The 27020-nt window shown below is 40.9% G+C and overlaps 1 protein-coding gene across 1 annotated transcript; it reads left to right on the top strand.

Moving 5' to 3' along the window:
* fancc (FA complementation group C) lies at nucleotides 1–27020 on the top strand. The gene is made up of 15 exons (XM_084551896.1): nucleotides 1–256; nucleotides 2704–2946; nucleotides 7073–7160; nucleotides 7309–7403; nucleotides 12726–12836; nucleotides 12929–12993; nucleotides 13402–13566; nucleotides 13974–14127; nucleotides 17725–17780; nucleotides 17946–18045; nucleotides 19953–20031; nucleotides 21684–21789; nucleotides 24293–24467; nucleotides 25276–25488; nucleotides 26202–27020. The coding sequence occupies exons 2-15, from the start codon at nucleotides 2749–2751 to the stop codon at nucleotides 26370–26372; spliced, it is 1776 nt and encodes a 591-aa protein (XP_084408022.1). The 5' UTR covers nucleotides 1–256; nucleotides 2704–2748; the 3' UTR covers nucleotides 26373–27020.

The raw sequence follows: 27020 nt of genomic DNA, 5'->3' as shown, positions 1-27020 counted from the left end.
ACAGTATAATAAATCTCAGCCTTGTGACTCAATATCCCAACAGGCATTGCCAGGATGACGTAGGCGCTCGACGCGGCTCTCAGCCAATGGGCTTCTTTCATTTGCGGAACCCCGATTAAAGAGGGAAGTTCAGTTTTATTTACTCCGCGCCACGAAAAGCTTGTCCTCTTATCCGAAGACATGGAGAAAGGGTGGTTATAGCCGACTCCTGCTCGATGGGGATGTGAATTTAATGGCTTCACGCCTTCATTTATGTGTAAGTTTGATTTTAAGCTGGCGTCGACAAAAGTTATACGACTGTAGAGCCGTTATGCTGCTAGCTAGCTAACAGCTGAATTTAAGGTAACTCTGAACTAATGGATCAGGTGTGGTACGTTCACGGAGCTGTAAGATTACCCGACGTCGACTGACACATAGAAGATGAGTTATTTTGTCTTTCCGTTGAACTGACAGCCTTCCACTATGAGTGCAACTAGCTGCTGCAGAGTGGAGGAAATACTGGCACCCTGTGGCGTGGTGTGGTTACTGCACGCAGATGTTTTAACAAATATTTTAACAAATCCCTCCAGATAAATTAGATTTGTTACAGATGCTCAAAGGTAGGTCAATGTGTGTCTTTCTCTATTACAAAATAATTTCCAAGAAATGATGTTATTGTTAGATTAACTGAGTAGAGATGAAGTAGCAAGTCAATAAAGAGATTAGTTCTCTGATTGTGAATGAATCTGCAGTTGTTTTACTAAATTATAAACAAAGTTTTCCAGCGAGGAATGCCAAACGCTCTCCGGTTGCAAGTGATGCTTTGATGCCGTTCATTGTCTAAAACAGAATATGCTTGGGGTTGTTTAGCAGTTCTTTGAACAAAACCACCAAATTAAAGTCATCCCAGCGGGTTGTAGAAGATTATACGAGCGATTAATTGACTCAGTCAAGAAAAGTGACCAAAGTAACGAGCACTCTGCACCGTTTTATGACATTTTGTGGCCTAAACTAGTGTTGAGTGAATGAAAAAACAATGAAAGTAATCATCAATAATGGGTCCCCATATCCTAATCTGTTTCTAGAGCTATAGCGGAGAAATTAAACACCACAGAGTTTCTTAATTTGTCTAATCAATATAGTTGGGTTATAAACTGGTAACTATGAAAGTCCCATAAAAATATTTTACACCATTTCCATACTTGCAGAATGAAGCAATTAATTGGCCCCTATTGCACCGTATGGATGTGTCTGTATTGGTTTAAAAAGATTACTCTAAAATAGCTGAGAAAAACAATTTTACAGCTTTTAATGAGGCACTCCTTACATTAGTCTCATTCAGTCCATGTGTTCTTAACTGTTACATACTGGAAGTAAATTTGCAGAAAGTGATGTTTAACTGATTTGATTATGCTGGAATAACGTCAACATTCTCATAATTGGAACCGCAAACTCAGCGAAACCCAAAATCCACAAGCTTAGTTTAACAAATCTTCAAAAATAATATTTGACCAGTCACATCTTGTTCCTGCTCCAGAATGTGTTCAGCCAACCCCAGGGCTGCCGACGAGTGCGTATGTGCATGTACACATTTTTTTTATTTTATTTTTTTTGTCTGGCTGAATTTTTTATTTTTTTTTTACCAGCGGGTTTGAGTAAATACATCTCTGTATGTGCTGTCCATGTGATGAGATTGCGGGTACGCCTGTCTGCTACGTACATATTCTCCGTGCAGTTCTTTTCCACCTCTGTTTTACTGAAAACTGAGCCCTCGAGACACGAGTCAACAAGAGGCGTTTGTTCCTAATTTGGTCCATTTTTTTTTTTTTTCTCCCCGAAAATGAGTATTTATATATTCACATCAGCGAGCCATAGGGGCTTTCCAGCAGAGATGATGGCAAGACATTAAACAAATCGTGTGTAACGAGGTGATCATAAAACACTACCCTGTGGTGTCCCACACAGACCTGTCATTATGGCAAAAAAACAACAAATACACACACATACACTATTCTAAAACTATATACAGACATGAAACACATCCTCACACACACACACACACACACCCTTGTGATCTGCCCCCCCCACGTTTTTCTCTCCGTCGTCATAAAAGTTGAAGAATGTGCTGTTTATTTCTCAGTAGGCCGTCGTGAATGTCTGGGAGATGGCTTCATCGCCTCGGGATGAAATGTTTGATCATTAGATTGTGATAATAAGAGGTTAACATTACACACTTTGCCTCAGTTTATTTTCTACTTATTAATCCCCCTTATTATTGCATTTGCCACCTACAGTATGCTCTCGTAGAAGGTTGTAGATGATATGGGCCACACATGCACGTTGCATGCATGCACAGTTCAAAAAAAGCTTTAAGGCTCTGCATGTTTATGTGTATTTCACACATTATTTTCTTAATTCAGTTGCTAAACTATATTATATATATACAAGTTACTCAATGTTGCTTTTGTAAAAGTAAACTCAGTATGTTTGGGTTTGCTGGCCTGCCCTGGCACATCTTGTCCCATGGTTAGTAGACCGCAATGATGTCAACATCCACCGCATAAATTGCACTTGCTGTGCACATGTGCGTCCGTGTGTGTTTTGCATGTGCATGCCCCATTCATTAAAAAAAAAAGAAAAAAAAAAAAAGATATTGCTAGGTGATAAGATACTTTCTGTGTAACATTTGGATTTTACAATGGTCTCGTTGTTTATCTTTTGTAGGATCTCTCTTAGCTCCCGAGCGCATTTGCCAGGACAAGCAGAAAAATGTCTGCGCCGCAGCCATTGAGTCAGCTCCAACAAACGGCGGAGCCCTTGCTGAATGCCCAGGAGATGCAGTTCTGGCTGGACAAAGCAGTGGCTTGGGGCCAGGCGGACAGTCCGGACTCTCAGAAAGACACCTGCCTACACTTGAGCAGACTGAGGGATTTCCTCCAGCAACTTCTCACACACTTAAACAACATGGTAAGCAGATAGAGTGATGCTCTGAGATGTTCATGACAAATTTGGATAGTTTTTTATATATGTGCATGTTGAATCTAAGTAAATATTCCATATCTAAGAGGTTGTTTTTGCACACATGACCTAAAGAAATGCATTGATTAATCATTCAGGCTGAGCAGCCAAGCAGCTGTCTGATTAATGAAACACTAAGTTAATTCAAACATTAGCTAGTCTACTTACACACGCCAAAAACATGCACACGCTCACTCTCGGTCTGAGCCAGGTCTTGAACAGTAAGTCCAGCGTTTGGTGGCGCCCTGCTAACAGAAGCGTCTCTGTGCTGTGCAGAGGTTGTGCGTGTCTGGCTGGCAGCTCTGCAGCATTAGAGTTAGTCAGGTAACAGCCGCATTGGGACCTCCAGCGCTAACCTAATGTATCCCCACATCAGGTCCAGCAAATTCGTTAAGGGGGCAGAGGACAGGAAAGCTGCAGGGCTGATATCCCGATCCCATCACTTTGAATTCGGAAGCAGTGTTTTTTTTTTCGTAATCCACTGTAGAGCTGTTCATCTGTCGAGCATATAGGCCTACATTAGGCTGACTGACACATGATCATATTGGAACTTGAATCAAATGAGGGGCAAAAAAACTTGACCAGGACGTCCTTACTTTTTTTATATATATATAAAATAGTTTTTCTGTTAGTTTATACAACCACAGTAATGCTCCACACTCCATATGTTTTACTGTAACACTCTGGTAATCGTTACAGTCAGTCCCAGCGCCTCTGTCTGTCTTCCCTGGGCTTTGGCAGCCATACTTTTATAGATCATGCACCGGCTTTTATGTTTCTTTGTCTGTCTGGTTTTGTGTTAGCGTTATTCTCGGCATACGTCATGCGGAGGTGTCAGCGAGTGTAGAGTGATGAAGCGGATACAATGAAAGATAGAAAGAAAGAAAGAGAATGGTATAGCTTAATTGGGTTGAAATCCTTTTTACTGGCAGTGGGCTCATAAAAAAAACCAGCTGAGGATAGCCTGCTTCTTGGCAGCATTTTGCATCCTTTGATGACTTCACAACTTTACTGTGGCTTATGGCCTAAGATGAGAAATAGTCCTAGTTGTTGTTGTTGTTAATTAATATACAGCACTACAGTTGCTTAGAATGGTGGACATTTTCTGTTGAAATACCGCTTCTGCTAATGGAATCAAATATTAAATATATAATATATATTGTTGATTTCTTATAAAGATGGATGAAAAGACCAATATCACTCTCAGTTTAGCTTAATAGCTAGCGTGGTTGTGTTTGAATGCAACAAAGTTCACCTACTAGTGATTCAGCTGTATTGTATCTCGTCTGTTGAATCTGTTAAAAAAAAACTGAATTGTAAAAATGACATTTGCTGTTTTTATGAGGCGTTATATGACAGCCTTTTTCTTGGACGGTCTTGTTATCACCGTGCGGTCTCCAGGCAAGCAGCGGCCATTTTCGGAACGTCTCTGTAAAACCACAAATTGACACGTCCTGTTTTGTTTTGTTTTAAACATTTGTAGATTCATTAGCTTCGGAGGTGTTTCTGGAGCCAAGATAGCCATTTGCTGTTAGCTTCTGTGCTAAACTAAGCTTCTGGATTCAGTTTTCATATTGAAAGGACAGCTGTGTGAGTGGTATTGTCTTATTTAACCTCTCAACGGGAAAGTCAATAAGTACATTCTCCCAAATGTTAGGAAAATGTTGTTAAGTGTTTTTCATGCGCACCTGCTATTTGTCGTCCGGCTTGTCTCTTTATTAATACGGCTGCTACACTACAGATGCAAGAGTACATTATCCTCAAAGGAAACCCCGCGGCTCTAAAGTGAGACGGCTGGTGGGTGTAGGAAACTGGACGACACGTTCTAGTGTATATTTATGTGGTCACCATAGCAACCTGTTAGGGCTGATTGTGGCTTGGTGATGTCAAGGACAGAAGTGTTACCTCACTGTTCTCTTTATCGTTGTCTATAAACTTGTCCCATTTGGCTCGTCAGCTCGCACATAATCAGTCACTTCTGTCCGAGATTTCTGCCACTAATCAAAACAAGACGCCCGACCTCCATTTACGATTGGCGACAACGCTGACGAGGCTCTGATGCCGTTGTTTTTGCCCTGGTAGTCGGTGATAATTACTTCGCTTCGTGATGGGCATTCCTGTAATCACAAAGCATTGTACAGTTTCTATTGTAAACTAGCATTCTTTTGCTGTTGCGTCAGCAACGCAGACGGGCAACATTTAGAGAGGGCTGATGGGAAGGCTGACTGTGAGAGCTGGGTTTCAGACAGCATCGGTGGTGGTGTGGGACATAATGGGGGCATTTAGAGAATTCCTCCTCTCTCCTTGGCCTATTACCGTTATGCTTCCCATTAATGGTGATCTCATCCACTTGAGTGAGTCAATTTAGTCTCCTTGACAGTCTAATTGTCTTTTAAACACATAGGCCTAAAGCTGCCTCTTTTTGTTTTTTCATTTTCTTCATGATAAAGTACTTTGAAACTTCTACTGTGCGTGTTTTATGGACAGAACATTACTGACGCAAATTTGCATAGAAACAAACTGAAACAAACTTTTTTCCTCTTAGTATTTTTAATCCTCCTCCTCTTTTCATCTACTGTATTAATAACCCTCCAGTACCAATAAATACTTTTACATGATCTGGCTACCAAAATAGTCAGAGGTCAGTTTTAAAAGTGCAGCGTTGTTTCTTTAAATACAAAGACAACATACTTCCGTGCAGATACCATAAACTCAGGGGATACTTAAAATATGATTAATATAATGTATTCATTTATGTTATAATAATATAATAGATATCATTAAGGTTGGATAGGAGCATAAGTCCAAAGAGAATACAAGGGACAAGAAAAAGGAAATGCGGTGGCACACTGTTTCGATTACAACCGGCATACGTCACACTTAAACATGTGGGACTTTCCTGCCTCGGAGCTTTGCCGTGGAGTTAAATTAGCTCAGAGGTGAAATGTATGATACAGTCCGTTAATATGGGTCCAGTAATAAGTAAATCTGTACATGCACAAAAACATGATTCATGCACACATGTGTAGACTTGTAAATGTAAGTAACACGTCACCTCTTTGATCCCGGTGGAGTCGTCGTATCGTAACACATGCTCTTTGTAGTTATAGATTAAAATGCAGAAAAGTAATAGGATGGAAACAGAAAAAATACTGTACTGTTTATTTACCTGAAGTTATAACATTACAAATTGAAGTTCAGTTATCCTGAATAAAAAAATATTTTGAAAGTTTTTATTCCGCATCTCTTTCCTTCCTAGAAGTCGGTGTGTTGTGCTCGGTCTTAGGACAGATGTATTAAATTGATGACATACAGTACAGTGATGTGGTGTTCTCACAGCTAAATAGCAGTATTTGCTTCTGCTGAAATACCAGTTGTAAATTCTCACCTTTTTTTTTTTTTTTAATCCTGGTCTTAAAGAAAGTGTATGCCCAAGTCAAAGTAAAATAAAAAAAATGTAAAAAAGAGGCCACGGTTAGGGGTTTCTCCACTTCTTAAAAGCAGCGTCTGCCATAGCTTAAAGCCCTTCTGGGTGTTTTAATTGGCTGTGAGGTGAAATAAATCACATGGTCTGTTATTCTGAGCTGGATAAACAAGCGCAGACGAACACATACTAAAACCCTCGACCGGTGCTCTGTTCCGCGCGATGTTCTGTTTTCTGTATCTCTCACTGTTGACACTATGGAAGGAGCTGACATGACCATAACACAGGAAGCACAGGTGATGCATGAGCAATGTACTGTACACCTGTGGACGTGTCTGTTACTCGCCTCAGCTCCCTCGCTCATTAAGTAGAGTTGTGGCTCTTTGCATCTTCTAATGTTTAGTGTTGTGGCACCGCGTTGCTAGGTTAAAAGGATGAAACAGGTGACAAGGTGTAAACATCTGTAATACAGTGAAACAAAACATAAAATATGTTTTGTATTGGCTGCACTTCCTTCATATTTTGGTCTGATTATATGCCAGGTGGAAAAAATATTATACACAGCCTTCCCAGATGTATTCAAAATTAAAAACATGTACTGCATTAAATATATTTTTCTTCTCTCTGTGGTCCTCTGTGTCTGTTCCTAAGAGCTCCACAACAGAAACAATGAAGACGCTGCCCTTCTTAGGCCAGTTTTTGGGCCGTCTGTGCTGGAACCCTTATGTCACTGCGGGCGGTGAGTTCACACTCTGGACAACTTCCAGTCCATCGGTAGTGGCTTTAAAAGCTACCAGACAGGCACATGTAATAATGACGGTAATGATTCTGACATGATTTGTAATGTGGTGGTGGTGGTGGTGGTGGTGGTGGTGTGTTGTCTGCAGATACAAGCAGAGGGCTGCTGCTCCAGTGTCTGTGGGGACTGTACTCGGAGCATCCAAGCAATGCTGTGGAAAGAAAAGCCAACCAGTGGATACAGGTACAACTTTAGTTATGTACAGAAAACATATTATAATGTCCCAAGTTCTTTCTGATTCATTCCGTCTTGGCTTGTGCCGCACATTAGCTGTTTGTTATCTACAACAACAAACAGCTTCTGTCTGTACCCGGCTGGCCTTAGGCAGATGGGTCCCTCCATATGAACTGGGTTCTGCTCAAGGTTTCTTCCTGTTAAAGGGGAGTTTTTCCTTGCCACCGTCGCCTTCAGGCTTGCTCTGGGGGTTTCAGGCCGGGTTTTTGTAAAGCGTCTTGAGACGATTTGTATCAACGCTATATAAATAAAATTGAATTGAATTGAATTGAACAAATCAATTCATTTCTCAAATAAGGATGCAAGTAAGGGCTGGGTGTCATTTCATATATTTTGATATCAGTCTCGGTCTCAGTCCTGGTACTTGATGAAGTCTATAACCTCAAGTTGAAGACTATAATCTTAATAATACTGTCTTGATATAAAACTGGTTGAACAAGAACTTGTATATATACAATACATTATAAATTTAGGATAATATTGCCCAAATTAAGACAGATCTATTCAGATAATAACACAATTACACAACTGTGATGCTTGTATTTTCACATGTTGCTGCAGATACATTTGTATAGTAAGTAGAGAGTTGGGGAAACAGCAGTCTGGTGAAAGACTGAACTTTTTTTTATAGATTATAAACAGTGTTTTGCTCATAGTTTAACATATTATCCCAGTGGAAGCCTACTCATTAATCCTGAGGTTGAAATGTTTTCTAATACTTTATTTTATGGATGTTTCGGTTAGGAAACATAGACAAGGACATAAAAGAATTACACAACACACAAAGAGGAAAAAAACATGGCTGCCATTCAAAAGTTCACTCACTAGTTCACTTGATCTGAAATCATTTGACGGACTTCACTTACTTTGGCTTCGTTACTGGAAAATGTGAAATTGTATGAAACTGTATTTTCTTGTTATCGTCCCTTATATTCTCATTGTGTTCACGCCTGACCTATTTGTTGTCTGTGTCCTTATTAGTTTTGGACAAACTTGACATACAGATTAGCTGGCAGTGACATTCTTTTAACAAATACTTTTGAAAGAATCTCTCTTTGACTGCCTTTGGGCTGCTGAAGAGATTTTCTGTCTAATTTACTTTTAATAGGAGTTTGCTCGCCAGCTCCCTTGTCTTTCCTCTCCAATTGGACATGGGATGATGAATGAGATAGACTGGGCCTGTTAGCCTAAAGCCTTTGTGCCCTAAACTGTAAAACATATTTTGAAAGCAAATTAAAGTTGACTGCTTTACTGCCTCTTGTCACCAGAAAAGTATCAGCCTTCACATTATAGATAGCTGATCCTACTTACTGTGCGTTCTCAAGGCACGCACACAAAAGAGGGAAAGAGAACAGAGGGAAGAAAACATTCTGCAATTTTCAACTTTGAGAGGGTTCACACAGATGGCTTATGATAAACAATGTGGAACCTTCACATTTTTGCCAGATTAACTGCGTGTTTGTATTCTCCTGATTAATTTCTCATCTAATAAAACGTCGTGCTAATTAAAACAATGCCTTGAACGTAAACCTTGAATGTGCCAGATGGTCTTTGACCCGATACGAGGGGAAGGGGAGTGCATTGTGTCTGGGTATGGGGTCTTTACGTGTAACGTATGTGCAAAATGAAACCTGGATAGAACAGTTGAGATATAACAGCTTAATTGAATGTTTTTCCAATGATCCTTTGAATTGTAATAATATAAAGCTGTAACAATGATTTAATTAATCAATAAGAGAACCAACCGATAATACCCAGCAGCTTTTCTGATAATCGAATCATTGATCTAGGAATTTATTCAAGAAAACAAGTCTAAGGTCGCTTAATCTTCTGCTGTAATAAATTGGGAAACTATAAATTTAAAGATGTCAGAGTTTGACTTTTTTCTGTAATTAGATAGATAAAACAATTGACCTATTTATCAAGAGATTTCCTTAATAACCATTAATCAGTAACTGCAATAACAGTTAGTTGCGGTACTTTGATAAATGTTTAAAACTGCAGGTTTCTGTTGTATGTTCACGAATTGTTGTGCAGCCCTGACAACCAGGGTGGAGTTCATTGGGGCCATTTGCACTAAGACTGCATGCATGTATTCGGCACTGCAGCGCTCTCACTGAAAAGTGTCCAAAAGAGCATAACTGCAATAAACTCATAACCACCTCTGCAGCTTATCCTCATTGTCCTTCTCTTGTCCTCCAAATAAGATTCCACTTACCACAAATGACAGCAATGGCGGGAAGCACAAAAAAAAAAACCTTTTCACCACAACTCAGCCCATCGAGGGGGGGTTGGGGAGTGGGGCAGATGTATGGTTTTAAGACCAGAGATGGTCTGCCTCTGTGTCTCTGCCTGTGTCTGCGTTGTGTTGGGCTGCCTGTCCTGGAATGCAGAATGCAGCCTGTTTTCTGTTAGCCCTGTCTGATCTTGCTCCCCAGCATTGTTTTCTTGCTGCCTCCATAATAAACTGAAGGTCTGGTGCTAAGTGGCACCCAATACTGTGTTTTATTTATTATTATGTTTTTTTTCTAGGTTTTTCCAAGTGCTTGCACATGTTTTTAAGGATTTGTTCAAATACGTGTGGTTTTCTGCTACTGCGTATGTTTGTCGCTTAATGTATTTTTCCTCATTAAATTATCATAGTGCGCGGAGCATTCTGCCGTTTGTCCCATTTTTTTTCACCTCATTCCCTCCCTTCTGCGCCTCTCCTCTCCACATCTGAGCGTTCTCGCTGGGTTTGATGAATTCTGGGTACGGCCGCACACAGTAGCTGCAGGCGATATCAGAGAGTCATTAAGTCAATTGGTCTTTTTCTCGACATCCTGTAGCAGCAGAGGGACCACACAATGCTGCAGTAACATGGCGTGATCTCTGAGGAGATGACGGATAAGTAAAGCATGGGAGTCCAATATTAGAGGGCCACATGATGAACTGTTTGATAGCTTAATCTTTGATGTGTGTCTTTAGTGACTCAGACAGGGTGAACCACAGGTAGGCCCCCGGAGCCACTGTGGCTGCTTTATAATTTTAAAACCTATTTCTGACTATTTGCTGACATTGGCTGCTGTTCTCTGTGTTTTTATTTTGAAGATGAAAGCAGCTTTGACACAATAACACTTAGATGTCTCTGGCTGATTGACTGAAACTATCCTTTATATTTCTTCCTTTCAAGCTGGAGGATGTTTTTGACCTTTGTGGTGAATTCATTTACTATTTCTCACATTGTTTTACTGCACGTAGAGAGTTACTTAGAGGCTGCCAACAGCCAAGAGAAGTAAGGTCTCCAAATCTGCACACTAGGAGTCGACTATGCACAAATATTTGGGCTGACATATAAACTGAATATTTAACGTAATTATGTTAACGAACTTACTATCTGCTTTTCAGCAAATACACATATTTTTCAAAATGTCAAACTCTTTTAATGTCTCTCTGCATAAATTGTATATTCAGAATAAAAGAAACATAACTGTTCAGTGTTGATTGACTGCACACAAGTTTCTGACTTGATGTAAAAGTCAACATCTCAAAATGCAAAAATACCTGAAGTTTATATTGATTTATGCAAATTACCTTTCTTCTTTAATTGCGGTTCCCTTTATTCATGCTGTCATTCATGCACACTAGCGCTACTTTAAGCGCTCTTGCTTCTAACTTTATTATTGCCTACGTTCAGTCTATCCCTCATTTCATCTTCCCTTTTCTGTCTTTGCTGTTTTGACTGTCTGGTGCTATACTTTAGCCTTTCGTCGGTTTTGGGAGAATTCAATCACGGCTCGGTAATTGTTAACAGACACCCATCAAAAACAACCCAAGTCTTTGCCTTGCGCATTTTTCTACATCCTCTGTTTTAATTTTAGATTTATGGAGGGATAATTTCTATGGCAGCAGCATGTCCGTGTCCCCAAAGCCAACCCAGTTGCTGTTTTCTGTGAAAGAAAGATGACTTTTGACCTAAAGTATTTGCCATCCATCTATCCGTTTGCCCTTCATCCCATTCCTTTGGAGACCACACCCTTTTACCCCGCTCCAAATGCAGCCATCGGAGCGCGTTCCAGGGCGACTGTGACATTTCTTCTAACCAGCCGTCCTTCCCTCTCTCTCTCGTCCCCCCCAGCCCCACTGTGCCTCTTTTACCAAGGGTGGGATAAATGTGATTGGTTTTTTATGCACTCAGTGTGCAGGGTTTGAAGACTCTCAGATGGTAGTGATTGGGGTTGTTTTGTGAGACTATGTGGAGGGTAAGCATCTTAGCGTGCTGTAGAGCCTGGCCAAAGAAACCACACAGCTCCACCAACATCACTGCAGCACTCCTCTGCCTTGAATTTAGATTTTTTTTTTCCTTCATATTGTGCCTCTCCCACTCTCATTTTCTCCTCATCTTTTGTTGAGCCCCGTTTACATGGAGTTTGAAAGTGATTTGTACCTTTTCAACTCTGTTTCTGTGTTTTTCGGTTCATCCTAGTTGCAAAAACAGATGTGTGCTGAAGATGTGAGGACTTGGCTGTTTCTGTTGGATCTCTCTCTCTCCCCGACTTGTACCACCGATTCAGCTCGGTGGTCGAAGGGAGAGGATTGCTTCCACGGTTTAAATCATTCCCCTAATTTAATGTTATAGGGTTATTTCATAGCACTTTTGAGTGAATTCCAAAGAATAAAACGCTTTTCAAACATTCAGTGTATTAATCATGAGACCACTGAATGCAATGTGGCACCGTTTTTTGGTTTTCGAGGATGCCAACCCTAAAAGTAAAAACAAGTCAACGTGCCTCAACTGTTCCCCAACGTATTTATTTCATTTTATGAGAAAAATCATCAGCCCTTTTGTTCTTGAACGTGTTTTCAGAACCCCTCCTGTAACATTATGACATTATGAGTATTGCTTTCCCCTCTCTTTGTTCCTTCATCATAACCAGCGTTTTTTACACAGACCAGGATCAACTGGGTTTATTAGTCTGGTTTATCAGTGTATCATGAGGCCCCTTATGATGCTTGTAAAACACCAAGGCCCTCTGTAACGAAGAATGTTAATTTCTGAAGTTGCTCATATGCTGTCCATACATTCTCGCTTACTGGAATACCTTTTCTCCGCTCATGTGGTTCAAATGATGTGACGCCAGCAGAGTCATCCTATGTTCCAGTAACTCATTAGCTTTGATGTTATGGATCTTGGGGTTTTTCGGGCAGATTGTTTCAAAGCCCTGTCCGCTCTATTAGAGATATGGTATGTGTAAAGTTCTAATGTTCTTTCTGTTGCATGCCTTCCCACAGAAATTGTTGCGTCAGCTTGCCACAGAAGAAGAAGATGACGCTGCAGCACGGGCATTAATGAAGCATATAGGTGTACCAGCTAAAGAGTATCATCTCGAAGTCCTAAAAAAGGTATTGTCTCTTTCACTGTGTTGGTTTAATACATGATTATTATCCTGTCAACATGCTAACTTATCTAAATTGTGCTATTTTCTGCGATTCAGATGGTGGCAAAAGTGCAGGAAAATACTGGGAAAAGCTGCAGCTTTCTGAGAACCATCAATCAGAGGTTAGCATAAATCACACTAGAGACTAGCGCTACAATGTTTAGGTTGGTAATTAAATAATTGGCTGATTAGTTTGTTGACTGATTTGTTTTGGTTTGTAAAACGTCAAGAAAATTGCTCATCACAGTTTCCCAGGGAAGATTGTGTCTTCAAATGTTTTGTTCTGTCCAACAAATAGACTGAAACCCCAAAATATTTATTCAGCAGTGATTTATAACAGCAGCAAATGTTCTGTAATCAGTTATCAAAATAGTAAGTGATTAATCGACTTGATTGTTGCAACTCTAGTAGACACAAACTTGGACAACAGATTGTCTTACCCAACATTATTCATTAGCTTGGAGAGTGGGATATATGTATATATGTAGTCTATTTAAATGTAATCTGATAAAGTAAACTCATCTGTGCAGGTGTTCATGTGACACTATTCTGGCTACGTCAGAGGCTTGTGTCCCCCTCGTCACTTGTCCCGAGGCTTCCTCTCTCATTGGTGCGTTGCTACAGCGACCGGTGACTTGTGTCAGAGATGGTCTCAGTGAGGACTTCCTGGATGCACTGGGCTCTGCCTGCTTAAGGTAAGGGATCATATGGGGATTTACTGGAGGTGTGGAGTTTCCTTTAGACCACGGTTGCGTTCAACATCACTCTCAACTTACGATACTACTGCATTTAGTTTGTTTCTCACCATTTTGCCCACGAATGCCCAAATGAGTGTGAAACACATTCACTATATAGTGCCCTCGAGCATTCCTACAATGAAATGACCCATGGATGTACGCTCCTTTCTGCTAACATTCCCACAATGGCACTCGTTGCATTTTGCAGTTGTGTGACTCTACAGCTGTTAGTGATGATGTAAAAATGATGATAGGTGTCCAAAATCTCAATTTACTGGTCACAAGAGAGCGAACTGTTGAGTCTCTGTGGCCTATAGGGAATAGCGAATGAGTGAAGACTTACGCAGTAAACATTCTTCTTACAGCCAAAGCTTATCACTGGAGGAGCAGGCCTTAATCTCTCTGTGGTGTCACAGCCTGGCCAGCCTGGAGGAGGCAGTGCTCAATCTGCTGGAGTCTGTTACCAACACAGGGTCAACGCCACAAAAGCTAGAGCTGCAAGTAGCGCAGTCACTGCTGGTGGGTAATATATATATATTTTATTCTTTTTTTATGTGAGGATGTGTGAATTCACAACTTAAACAGGATAAAGCCCTTTGTTGTATTCTTGTAACTTATTAATTATATAGTCTAGAAAGTGGTGAGTTAATTAGTAGTAAGTGAATTGTGAATCCGCAGTAACATTCAGTCTAAAACTGCAAAACTATTTAATTTACATTGATATAAAAGAGAAACTCAACGTAAATCCTCACATTTAAGAAACAGGAACCTGTAAGCATTGTTATTTGCTGACAACTACTCAATGAGTTAATTGATAGGATAATTAATTCATGGATTTTGTTGCTATATAAGGGAAATGTCTGGTTTTACTTTGAATCCGTTTTTTTCTGAGTGAAATCCTTGGATTTATGCTCAAATATTTACCTCAATGAACAACTATTTTGGAAGTGGTCCATGACAACCAAGCCATAAGGCCAAAGGATACTGTACTGCTTTCGGAGAGCTGAAATAGTAATAAAATATGCGTCCAATTGCATCTAACGTGTATGAAAACACCTCCTATTCACCTGTGACACTGTGGAGTAACTAAGGGTGGCCTTGTTTTTCGTTGACATTGTTGGAGATAAATGTGTAGAATATTGTGCCATTGTACCGTGGCACTTTGTCCTGATTTGCTGCTGCGTGAACTGGCATCGTTTGAGGCTGTTGATAAACCGCTGATATACAGCCGCTGTTAAACGAGTTTATTATCTACGCCGTTTGCCTCATCTGCCCTGAATTACATCTGCCCTGAGTCTCACATCAGAAATCGTTGCACACTCCATATGTGTTTAGCTCCACTTTGAACTGCTTTGTAAACTGTGAAACCAAACCATTTGAATATGGAGCATTTTTATCATGAAGTATGGAGGTGTATTGTTTTCATATGCACAGCTCTTGGAAACGTTCCGTTGCTTCTTCGATGCGTCTTCATCGACAGTTTTTGCCTGGCTAACTTACGCCATTTGGCTTTGCTCTACATACATCTCACATAATCTGTCGATCTCTAAACCGCATCTCACATCATTTGGCTTTACTGTACTGGGTAAGCACTGAACTCTCCCATCACTTGAGTCCTTGGCTACTCCTCAGTTTATATAATCCAAAATCAAGCCCGGTTCCAAAGCAAGAAGTGATTTTTGATTTATAGATTGTTATGACTGGTTATCGAAGATTTTGTCCTCATTACTGCGATGCAGTCAGAAATTACCAGCAGTGAGTTGTGTTCTTTTAACAACAGAGGGTGCTATTTATCCGACGAATCAGTGCAGCGGATGTGAAAAGTAAAGATCAGAATGAAATAATTAACAAAACACTGAAATCCGATTCACCAGAATGCACCAGAATCCAGACCTGCCACGAAGGTAGATGTTTCCTGCATATTGTTTGAGTCAAACATCTCAATCCAGCAATAAATGACCTTGGTACGCTCCTTCAAGAATTGCATGGTATCCTGTTACTCTAAATTACTGATTGCATTGCCTTTGGTAGCTATGAATGTTAGTGAAACCCAAGTGGGGAAACAACAGCTTACCTTCCATTTCTGCTCCAGTTAACGTAGGTAAAGTTTGTCAGTTGTGTTGCTTTTGTTTTCCCAGAGTGATGGTCCACTGGAGCCGTGTACATAACAGGGAAGGAATGCACACTTTTTCAGTTTTAGAACTCAAAAATGAAGATGGATTTGGACACACTGGTGCACATGTTATATGGATTACTAACACTGCATGTACAAATAATGCCTGTCTGTTGATTGAGCCTGTTTCCATCGTCTTGAGTTTGTAGGAGGATTTCTGTAAACAGTTGAACTAACTCTGTGTATATATACAGTATGTGCGTGTGGAAGAGAAAGAGGAAATCTGTTTGTTTCTCTGTCCTGTCATGGACCAGTAACCGTATAGAAATGTTTTGGAACTTCTGGGAAAATAAGTAAAGACTCTTTTTTTTCCTGGAGGGTTTTTTTTGTTTATTTGCTTTTTTACTCTCGAATTAACAAAATATGTATTCATGTAATGCCCGTGGGGGGTGGGCATTACATGACTGACCTTTGGGTTTATCACTTTATCCCTCCCACAAAGGCCTTTAGTCGCCACGCTTTTGTTTATGATATTACATCTGGTATAGTGTGTCTGTCGTTAACAGGGTGGGAGGCGGGGACGATGGGACGTTTAAGTTTCACTTAGCCTTGAGGTTGTTTGGATGTCAGATGTGCATTTTCATGCAAGTGTCCGTGCAGTGCACTCTGTTGGGACACACGTGTGCGAGGCCATATAACGTGAGCAAGCGTGCAAGCAGACCGGCTTGTCTCTCTCCTCGCCTCCCTTTCACTCAGTTGTTTAAACTACAATCAAAAATGGGAAACATGAAATTAGGCTCGCATTCCTCATTTTGGCTTGCCCCCCTCCGCTCCTGTGATCCAGTGAGAAACGCAAGCCCAATAACAATAAACAGTCACTTCCTGGGCCCGACTGCCAAAAACAGGATGTTTGTTGCGTGCTGTAATTGACCCTCCTTGAAGTGTTAGTGGTAAGGTATAGAGGAGGATTCTAAAAAAAAAAAAAAACCCATCTGTTTTCACTAGGGGGAACCACGACAGTTCACATGCATGCATGCACGCTGGCATGCAAGCCTCCCATGCAGATGTACACTGTTATGCATAAACCGTATGCCAGCATATTTCTGATGCCCACGCAGCTACATGTAAAGCTACATTGATTAATGGTTTCTGTTTTCTGGACAAAAAGAGAAACAAACGAGTTCACAGAGGATTAAAGCGCTTGCTATTTATTTTACGACGTTGTAATGACACCATATAAACACTTGGTGGGGCTGTTTGTTCTTACCGTGAGCCTAGACACAAGTGTGCCTGAACTTAAGGGGAAATGCCCTTTATAAAACCATATTGTAACTTATTGGTACACATTTCAGTCATGTAGTACACCAACACCGAACTAATGTTTTTTCCATTTACTACATTTGCAACTACTACAGCTCTTAAATAGGCTGTGAGTGAATCAAACAGACATGATATCTTCCTCCTATTCCTAATTTTCCCACTACTGTATCACCCTGCAGGAGTAAAGCCTGTAAGCCAGACGACATGTGATCCTCCTATAGCGAACCACATGTCTTTATATAATAAATTGGATGTTGGGCGGGGGGAGGATTGGGGGGGTAATTAGGGACTAGGAGATATGAGTGGTACAGCTGTTAAATGTTTGCGCTGGGGCGTTTTAGAATGTGTTAAATCTAAAACACATGATGAGTATGCATTAAGAGGAGATGAGAAAGTGAGTGTGTGTGGAGGCAGGGCTGACAGAATGGTAAACTGATGTGTTTAATGTCGGGGGGAGAGTGAGAACAGGGACGAGCTGAGCAGCGAGTGCAGGAGGTTTGTAGACGATGCAACAGTGACACCTGGTGACCAGTATTTTAGACAAACTCTCATACTCCTCAAGCATTCCTAGTGTGGAGGCTGCATCATCTTATGTTCATTACCATTATTTCCCGTGCTGTCTGGATTTGTATTGTTGGATCCTTGCATCTACAAAGCATAATATTTGTTTCTGTGTCTTTTAGCCTAAGGCTTGCGCTCAGCACTACTCGATTTTCTTGGTTGCAAATGACATCTTTAGGTGAGTACTGTCTTGTAGTGTCAAGGTGAATCTGTGTGTGTGTAATAATGTATCAGCATGCTGAAGTGTGTATTTCTGCATTTATTGGTTATATTTCAATTCTGTTAATGGCTAATGGAATACACCATTCTTGTGTGTGTCTGTTTGTGCATGTATCTCTGCCAGGTCCATCCTTAAACAAGCTGAAGGAAACGAGTCCGTTAAATCTCTTATCCAAACCTTTACCAGGTGTTTCATGAGGGAACGGGCACTGCTGCAGCTTCAGGTAGGCTTTTTCATTTCATCAGTTAACAACAGAGCCGCATGTCCTTCTTGAATATTTGTTTCTTGAATTGCTGCAACTAAAAACTCCCTTTAAATTTGTGGGGGATTTTTATGCGTTAACTGATTATTGAAATTTCAGTTAGTAGTAATTGATTTCTATTGTGATTTCCCAAAGTGCAAGTTGAGTTAGATTCCCTGTGTGTTCCAACCAATAGTCTAGACACCAAGATATCATATAAAATAAGATAAGCAAACATCTGAAAAGCTGCAAATTCTTGTAAACCTTTGCTTAGAGAATAATTTAAGCTTTAATTACTTGATTATCAGACTTGCTGCTGATGAATTTACACCAATTAGGCATAACATTATGACCACCTTCCTAATATTGTGTAGGTCTCCCTTGTGCCTCCAAAACCGTTTTGACTCATCAGAGAATGGACATGGGCCTTCTGAGGGATGTTGTTAGTAGGGGCCTTTGAGGGGGGGGGCCAATGTGGCCAATGTGGATCAGGCTTGTTCCAGTGCATCACACAGATACCTGATCAGTTTGGGATCTAGTAAATATGGAGGACAGGTCAACACATTGTGCTGTTTTTCATGTCTGTGTCAGGCTGCATCCTGCTGGGGATGGCTGCTACCATCAAGGAGTGTCATTGCTATGGGGTGGGGGTGCCTGGTCTGGTCTAGGCGGGTGGTACATGTCTAAGTAACATCCACACCAATGAATGCCAGGTCCAAAAGTTTCTCAGTAGAACACTGTATTGTCACAAGATGGCCCTGTCAGTGGTCATAATGTTATGCCTGATTGGTGTAAGTCAGTAGACTAATGGATCAATCAACTGATATTTTCAGCTATTGTTTCTTGGAGATTTCCGAAATTTCTTGTCGCGTGGAAACAAAATAAAAATCTGTGTTTTCTTGTCTCTACTGCTCTATTGCATTGGTCACAGCTCTGCTTTCAGGTGAGCCAAAATATGTAATCACAAACAGCAGAGACATTACACTATCATGTGTAACCACAGCTGTCTTTATTCAGGATGCTGAAGTTTTAATGATTCCATTCATAACTTCATGTTATTAAAACAAACATTTTCGTCTTTAGTATTTAGTGCCAAAGAAGACTTCACCTACTGCAACAAGTTCTGAGCCTTATAACAGATGTCCAGTGATTCTTATCCACCATCTTTGCTGGAAAGTAAAGAATGGTTCCTACTTTAATGTAGAAGTAGAAGTTGTAAATACACACACACACAGGGCCATGAACAATTACCTCCCCTCTGCGCCCAGAATCATTTAACTTTTGATGAATCCTCCACACCATTATCACTTTGCCTCCCACTGGGAGCCTGCTGCTCGCACCACCAGCACCACAGTTCACACCTCGGCTTCATAAACAATAAATGCAAGTCATCAGATTGCAGGTAATAACTTTGCGCAGACAAATCACCTGCAGTGTCTGGAAAGCACTGTGAGTTGTTGCACTGATGTGTTAATATGGGCTTTTTCTACCTTTTCTTAAACTCCTCAGCCCCCAGCTCCCACACTTACGTGTCAGCCATTGCTGTCAAATGGCTAGAAAACAGATGTGCTACTCTGTAGGTGTGACATTTTATCTGCTATACAGCTCCATGAGAACAGCTTATTGCTTTTTTCACCTCAGTAATCCACTAGATGGCAGTGCTGCAGTGCATTTACAGCGCGCTCTGTTTTAATGGCTGTAGTCACACTGCACTAAACGCTACCTATTATACGCAACATTACACGTTAGCACCTACTGTATCACCATTACACAGCCTCCCATTCAAAACGTCATTTTTCAGGCTTTCGAGCGCACTGAGCTATGAGTTGAAGGTATGTATGATTTACATTGATGAAGCTCAGGAAAAATTGTGCTTTGTGTTGTTTCAGACAATGAGTGTACCCACGAAGGCCTTCTTCCCACAGTCTCCTCCGAGTCTGCTGACTCCCCTCATGACTTTGCCGTCAGGTGAGTAAGAGGACACACATGTGCTCTGCTGTGTGTCTAGTTTCGGACATGTCTTTGTGACACGGTGCACAAAAACTGGTACTGTGAGTAGTCGGATATTCTTTAACAGTGTGTAAACAGTTTTTCATGCTCTAGACTGAATGGGCTACTGTGTGTCTTGTCCTTGCTGATCGATAATAGTTAGTTAATAACTGTGCTTTATGTACATAATGTTAGAAATAAAAGTTGACATGATGCGAAAAGGAAGTTGACACTGTCATTACTTATTTGAAATCTATAAGAGTTATAATGAGCGACCGGTTTTGTTCAAGCCGCTTTTATTTTGATCAACGGAAACCACTGCTCATGTTACAGAAACACGCTCTGCTATAACATTTCTATTTTCCTCATATGAGTACAATCTGTGTTATCTTTGCCGAGCATGTATTACTGTATTGTTGTATGGGTATCTTTAGCATTGAAGAGGTGCACACTAGGTGAGTGCAGGAGCACAACAGAGTGGTGCTTATCAGCGTGAGCCCAGGCCAGCCTGTAGGCAGGAATGATTTACATGAATTGAGCCATTTAGGGACACACTGGAGCCCAGCCAGGACTCAGAGTTAATTATTACTGTGTGTGTGCGTGCAGTGAAGGGCAATTTTTCACCAGGGACTGAAAGGAAGCGGTTCTGTGAAAAGTAGAAGGTTTGAGGTTTTAGCATGATTCCTGCCCCCCCGCTCTAAAAAAGGTCATAAATTAAAGTTTAGCATTGCATTGTTAAAGCGTAGCTGAGGAGGGGGGAGAGACCTGGATCAGGATGTCAAGCGTTTGAAATATTTGCTTAAATTTGTGAGTCAACCTGTTTCAATTAGTGTAAAATTTGGGCTGTGACAGGAAATCTGTTTTCCACAATGTGGCACGTGACAAACACCACCCTGGCCCCAAAACACTTAAAATAATTGCTGGAAAACAGGAGAAAGTAATTGTGCTTGTTCCCGCTCTGCTTCGGGAATTTATGTGTACCTTACATTTGGAGTGTTGTTTACATGCCACGTTGACTTGTGTTACTCCTTAGTAACTTTATATTCTGCTTATGAATTTTATTTGGAAGCATTCTGCATCTTAACATAACAATAGTTTTCCTTAATTGCTGGTAGTTGGATGAGAAGACTGATACTGCTCTCATGTTTGGACAGCAAATTTGAAGCTACTGCCAGCAGCTGGGTTAGCTTAGCTTAACTCAAAGACAAGGAACAAGAGGAAACACGTAGCTTGGCCCTGTCCAGCGGTACTGTAAGAAAAACCAGCGCTTCTTAAACTCACTGACTGAACACATTAGATCTCATTTGTTTGTAATGTGCAAACAATATTTTGCTTTCTCACTTTTCTGTGAAGATGACCTTGGCAACTGCTATGAGCATTTTTGCTTTGTTTTCACGTTCAACAGAAAAACAGGTACTAAGTTAATGAAAACATAACTAGCAAATTAATCAGTAATGAAAACAGTACTTAATTGCAGCTGCAAATCTGTGGAGTTACAGGCAGTGACATTCATGAACTACTTTTTGGTCCAAAGATGACAGTTGTATCTGTTGTCTTATCTGTTGAATATTAATCTTAAGTACTAACTGACTGTAATCATCATGTTTGTATATTTAAATATCTTCTTGCAGAGATGCCTCGGGAGGCTTGGAGAAGTCACCTGAACTGGCTCAGCAGCTCATTACAGAGACTGACAGAGGAGGAAGAGGAGGGAGTCAGAGATAGCAGAAGCGCCCGGTAAGAGTGAGCGAGGCTGTTAATGCGTTAATGTGTATCTGCTTCTCCCGCCCTGCTAAATGCTTGCGCGGTGTTCTCATTTCGATTAGCTGCCATTGAAGGGCTGGTTAGTTGGATATTTTCTCCTTGCATCACAGCAGCAGAGGTCCTGGAGCACTGTGTGGCTCATGCAAGCACTCATTAGAGGCTATTAGCTCGGGAAAGAGAGAACTGTGGAGAAAGCAAATGTTGGAAAGCCAGATATAAATGTGAAAAAAGGAGATGAACCCAAGAAAAAAAAAAAAAAAGAGTAAAAAGATACCATATTAGCATTAAATAGCAATAAGTAGAGAGTGAGTAACCTTGGTTGGACAGATTTTGGAGAAGAAGAGGCTGGGGATAAAAAGCAGAGCACCCTTGATGTAGTAGAGATGGAGACGATGGACTGGATCCCCTACAGCTGCGGTTTTTAACAGGGCCCATTATCCCCACCACCGCTCCAGTCTGGAGCTCCATGCAAAATTCCCAAAACATTGTTTCGAGCCAGCGGTGGGAAAATACTGAGTTGTGTTGCTCCAAGCGGAGTTTCAGCTGCCAAAGCCCCGCAGAGGGCTACTGCTGTTCGTATTTCGAAGCCAAAAGGAAAAAGGGGAGATGAGGATGAGAGGTCTAATGATGGTATTAGGGAAATGCAAGAGAGAGATCCCTATTGCTCCTTTAACTTCGCATCATTCTGGCTGTTGCAGCTGTGTAGCTGTATTTATTGTGTTGCTGCTCTGTTTCTGTCTAAATCTCCATTTATCTAGCGATCTTTCTGTCTCTTATCCGCTCCACGACACTCATGTTTCTTCTTCTCTCCGCCTCCCTCTTAATTATGCTTTCTTTTCCTTTAGGGGTGCAACTAATAATCATTTCTATTAACTTTTATTCCGTGGTCTGGGTGAATAATCCAGTCTGATTAGCTTAAGGGCGTTCATTAACTTCAGATAAAGGACACCTACGACGTAGTTCCAGTGAAACCGTCTGTCTGGTTGCCGCTCCAAATTAATACGCTGGCTCATCCAGGATCTAAAGCGTGTAACCATAGCGATATGGATACAGTCAAAGCCTCAGTTTACTGCGGCACGTAAACAAGCTAACATCTAATCCTCCAGTGCCCCATCTTCTGATTACCACAGGATTGCTGCAGCAGACAGTACACATGGCCATTTGTTTGTGAAAATGTTTTTTATTGATATGGGGAATGGCAAAGGCAGCTAGCTGTTCTTGTTAAACACACCACCAATTAATATTTACTGTTTGTCAACTATATGCAAAGCTACTAGCTTTAAATCTTGCTAGCGTAATGTTTGCTTTCTGGCTAATAGTTAAGCCAAAGGGTTCTAGGATTTGAGTGAACTAGCAAAGTGTCAAGTTGCAAAGTTGTATCTTTGTACTAGTCATAGGTTTGTACTATCTTATGAGATGGTAATGATTATTCCACGTATCAGTCAACCCCTCCGGTGTTACTTGGGAAGGCTGAGTTATGGCTTCCTTAGATTGTCGAATGCATAAAAATATATATGAATCAACTTAATGTATTTCTTTGGCTGGTGTAATGTCATTCAAAGATCTCCATTTTCAGGAATTAATGGACTCCTCAGGGATTATCACTTACATAATGTACCAATTAATTGTCTTTATCTATAAAATTATCTGATTTATAAATGGTCAGAAAATATTGAAAAATGCCTTCCACCGTTTCCCACAGATGGTGAGAAACAATTAGATGCTTAAATGTTCAAAACATTTGTCTTCCTTAGATTATCTGTTGTTCCTCTCAGTAGTCAGTGGGGATGAGACTTATATTATTGGCAGCTCCTCAGATTTATTAATAAAGCTAGTGTCATGTAAATTACCACAAACAGCTTGTTTTTTTCCACAGCACAACCAGATCGTTTTATAATAACAGTGGTTTCCTTTTTATAGACAAAGTGTTTGGACTGCAGCTTGGGTGTAAATTGTTGTGCTGACAATTATCAGTTGTATTTTTAAACAGTAGTTTGGGGCAGGAAATGGAGAAGGAGTTGCACACATTCACACATGTAGCTTGGAAAAACTGAGACTGAAATGGGTGAAGTGCCAGGCTATAAAGAAACTAATTCAGACCACCCAAAATCTCCTTAGTTTACGGATATTAAAACCTGTTTATAGCCCTGTTAGCCTGGTGGCCTTGGGTAGTTCCAGCATAATGCTGTGTTTGTAACACACCATTGCAAACTTTTTACGAAAAAAAACAAACTTCGAGGCTTACTCATTTAGTTTATCAGCCACATGTCGCATCTTTTATTTGCTTAGTTGTCACGTGCGTGTTTTAGTCGTTACCAAGTTTTAAATCAAATCGCACAAGCTTTATTCTTTGTTGTTTTCTGGTGATCTGCAGCATCATTCGTCTCTGCACTTCCACTTTAGTGGCACTCAAAAAAAAAAATGATGCTGCTCTCTGCCAGTGGTGTTGAGTGTTGTTTGTCCTCCTTGCCCGTAGGGGGCATGACAGAGTGTTTGAGGCCTGGTTCCTGCTGGTTGAGTGTGCCCACTGGGTGCAGGTGGCTGTCCAGCTGCTGGTCACCTCGGGCCCTGAGGACTGTGGCCCCCTTCTGTGGCTGCTGACCTTCTACCACCACCCCACCAACAGGTGGCACCACAGAGCTTTACAGCTGGTAAGAATGTTTTTTATTAAGTTACGTTCATGTATCCCTTTCTAGCAAAGAAATAGCCAGCTATAGGCTACCACTTTTGTACTGACCGAAATATCTCAGTTAGTGTTGGATGGGTTGCCATGACATTTGGGGCAGACGTTCATGTTCCCCTCATGACGAATAATAATAACTTTGATGATTTGAATTGTCCTCTTTTAACTCTGTCCAATAGTTTAATTACTAAATGTGAAACTAATACGGTTATACAGTCTCAGTTGTACTTATTATTAGCATGCTAACTAAGACGGTGAGCCTAGCGTCATCATTGTTGTGTATGGGCATTTAGAGGCTTGTTTGGTGTGACTACAGGAGGGCATAAAATCTCAGTCTCTCTAGAGCAGGTGTATTGCTATCGAAAGTCTCAGAGCCAATACAGAGAAAGAATAATAACACGTTAAAGAATAAATTATGGATGACCCCTATCCGAGAGGGAGAGAGTGAGACAGTGGTGAAGAGACGGAGAGAGAGATCGACAATGGAAGAGGAGCGGGGTGAAAAGGGTGATGTAGTATTGATTTCTCAGTGAGTGTCTGGCCAGCTGGCCTGACTTTGGTCTCTCTGTCTCCTCTCATAACCCTGCGAGACTCGCCGCTGTCGCCACCGTCTCCCCCCTTTGCAATTATGCATTCTTCTGACAATAGGTCATCTTCCTTTATCATTTGCAAATTACTTGTCTGTTGATCTTCAATGACAATAAAGATGTTTAAAGCAATGGCTCTCCAAAAAATTTGTCTTTGTTCAGTAATTCACACGCTCTTTTTATCTCCAGGTACAGGCCAAAGAAGCGTGGGACCACCTACGCCGTCTTTGCTCGCTCTTAGTTCGCCCTCTTCCCATTGACCGCCTGCAGTCCCTGGTCAATCTGCTGTCACCGCCACCTCAGCAGCCAGCCCTGGCTCCGTTATTGACCCTCAACCTCTTGGTTAATTTTGCTGTTTTCTGTCAAATACCACTGAGTGCCTCAACAGAGATTTTACAGACGGTGAGAAAACACTTTATCTTCCCTTCAAAATCATTTTTTTTCCCCCCCTTCCACGCATCCCTCCATTTACTAGTCATGCACATCGTGACATCGTATCTTTTGTTCTGCTTTAAAATAAGTGATAGTTCCTTCTTTTCATGTTGGAAACGGCAATTTGCAAAAAGAATCGTTTTATCACAGAAATGTCCTCAGTTTGAATTTCAAATCGGTAGATGTTTAAACTTCCTCGCCAAGTTTTAATGTGTGGGTTTAAAAGTTGAGACTCAATATGGACTGCAATTCCATTATCGTTTCCTACCTAAACAGCGGTCCAGCTTTTTCATTCACACACACACACAGACACACACACAAAAATAAATAAAATGTGATTGATCTTGATCCTAACAAAAGTATTTCACTCTCAGGTCTATGTAGTAGAAATATTTTGAGTGTGGTATGTACATGAAATGTTCGATTAAATAGAAAAAAAAAATAAATTATTATATTTATTATGCTTTTAAAATAGAAAGTTCACAAAAAACAACAAACCAAATCCGTGGCTCTAATTAAGAGGTGGGTATTTGAAGAATTATCTGGTGTGCTGCTGAATTTTATATCAGAATTTATCAAATATGATCAGTCCGTTTTTTTTCTTTCTGTAATGGTGCCTGTGAGACAGGTTTTTGGCTGTGTCACTGTGCTATAGCTTTTTGTCTCCGTGTGTGTCAGTCCAGGTGGTGGATCAGTCTGGTCTGCTTGACGAAGCAGCGTGTGCTCTCAGCTCACTGGAGCTCAGGCTAAACGAAGGAAGCTGCTTACCAAGCGACGGAGTTCATCTCAGGATCAGCGAACTTCAAAACACAATAACACATATGCAGTCAGCGCGAAGCCCCGCTGCGATCTAAGCACACACACACACACACACTCATGCACTCTGAAATGGATGAGACAGGTATGTGACCCACGCATACACGCAATAATGAACTCACACAGGCGTGAGTTCGCCTTCTCATGGGTTTTCCAAAAGCATGTTTGCAGAATGACAAATAGCCATGGTGTTGTGCTGATATGCTGCGGTACAATGACAGGAGTGTGTCAAAACAACACAGCGAAGACAGATTATATGGGGAGGCTACAATTACACGCACGCATAACACAACTGCAAGGCCCACAAGGACACTTGAGCAGTGACAGATCACGCTGCAAAGAAGCAGCAGCTTGTACAACGTGTCAGAGTCCTCCCACTCATATAATTGCCTCGCACTATAAATCCTTCGGGCTTACACATGCTGACTGCAGGACGTAGGTTTGATGGAAAGGAAAGCCTTACACTGAAATATTCTTGCCTCAGAAACATATTCTGACAGCATTGAGTATATGATATAATGTAAATAATTGGTCACTGTTTTCTGCATGTACATTTTCTATTCTGTGCTTCATTGATGATAAAGGCAAGCTGTCCTTTTGATTACATGGTGATATTCTGAATTTTGTATAGATGTGTGATTTGCAAATTTGTTTTCCGCTGCTTCAAGGAATATGTGGGATAAACA

The sequence above is a fragment of the Chelon labrosus genome, assembly GCF_963514085.1.
Source record: "Chelon labrosus genome assembly, chromosome: 9".
Taxonomy (NCBI): Eukaryota; Metazoa; Chordata; class Actinopteri; order Mugiliformes; family Mugilidae; genus Chelon; species Chelon labrosus.
Note: the sequence above shows the minus strand (reverse complement) of the source record. Positions and strands in the feature narration are given on the sequence as shown.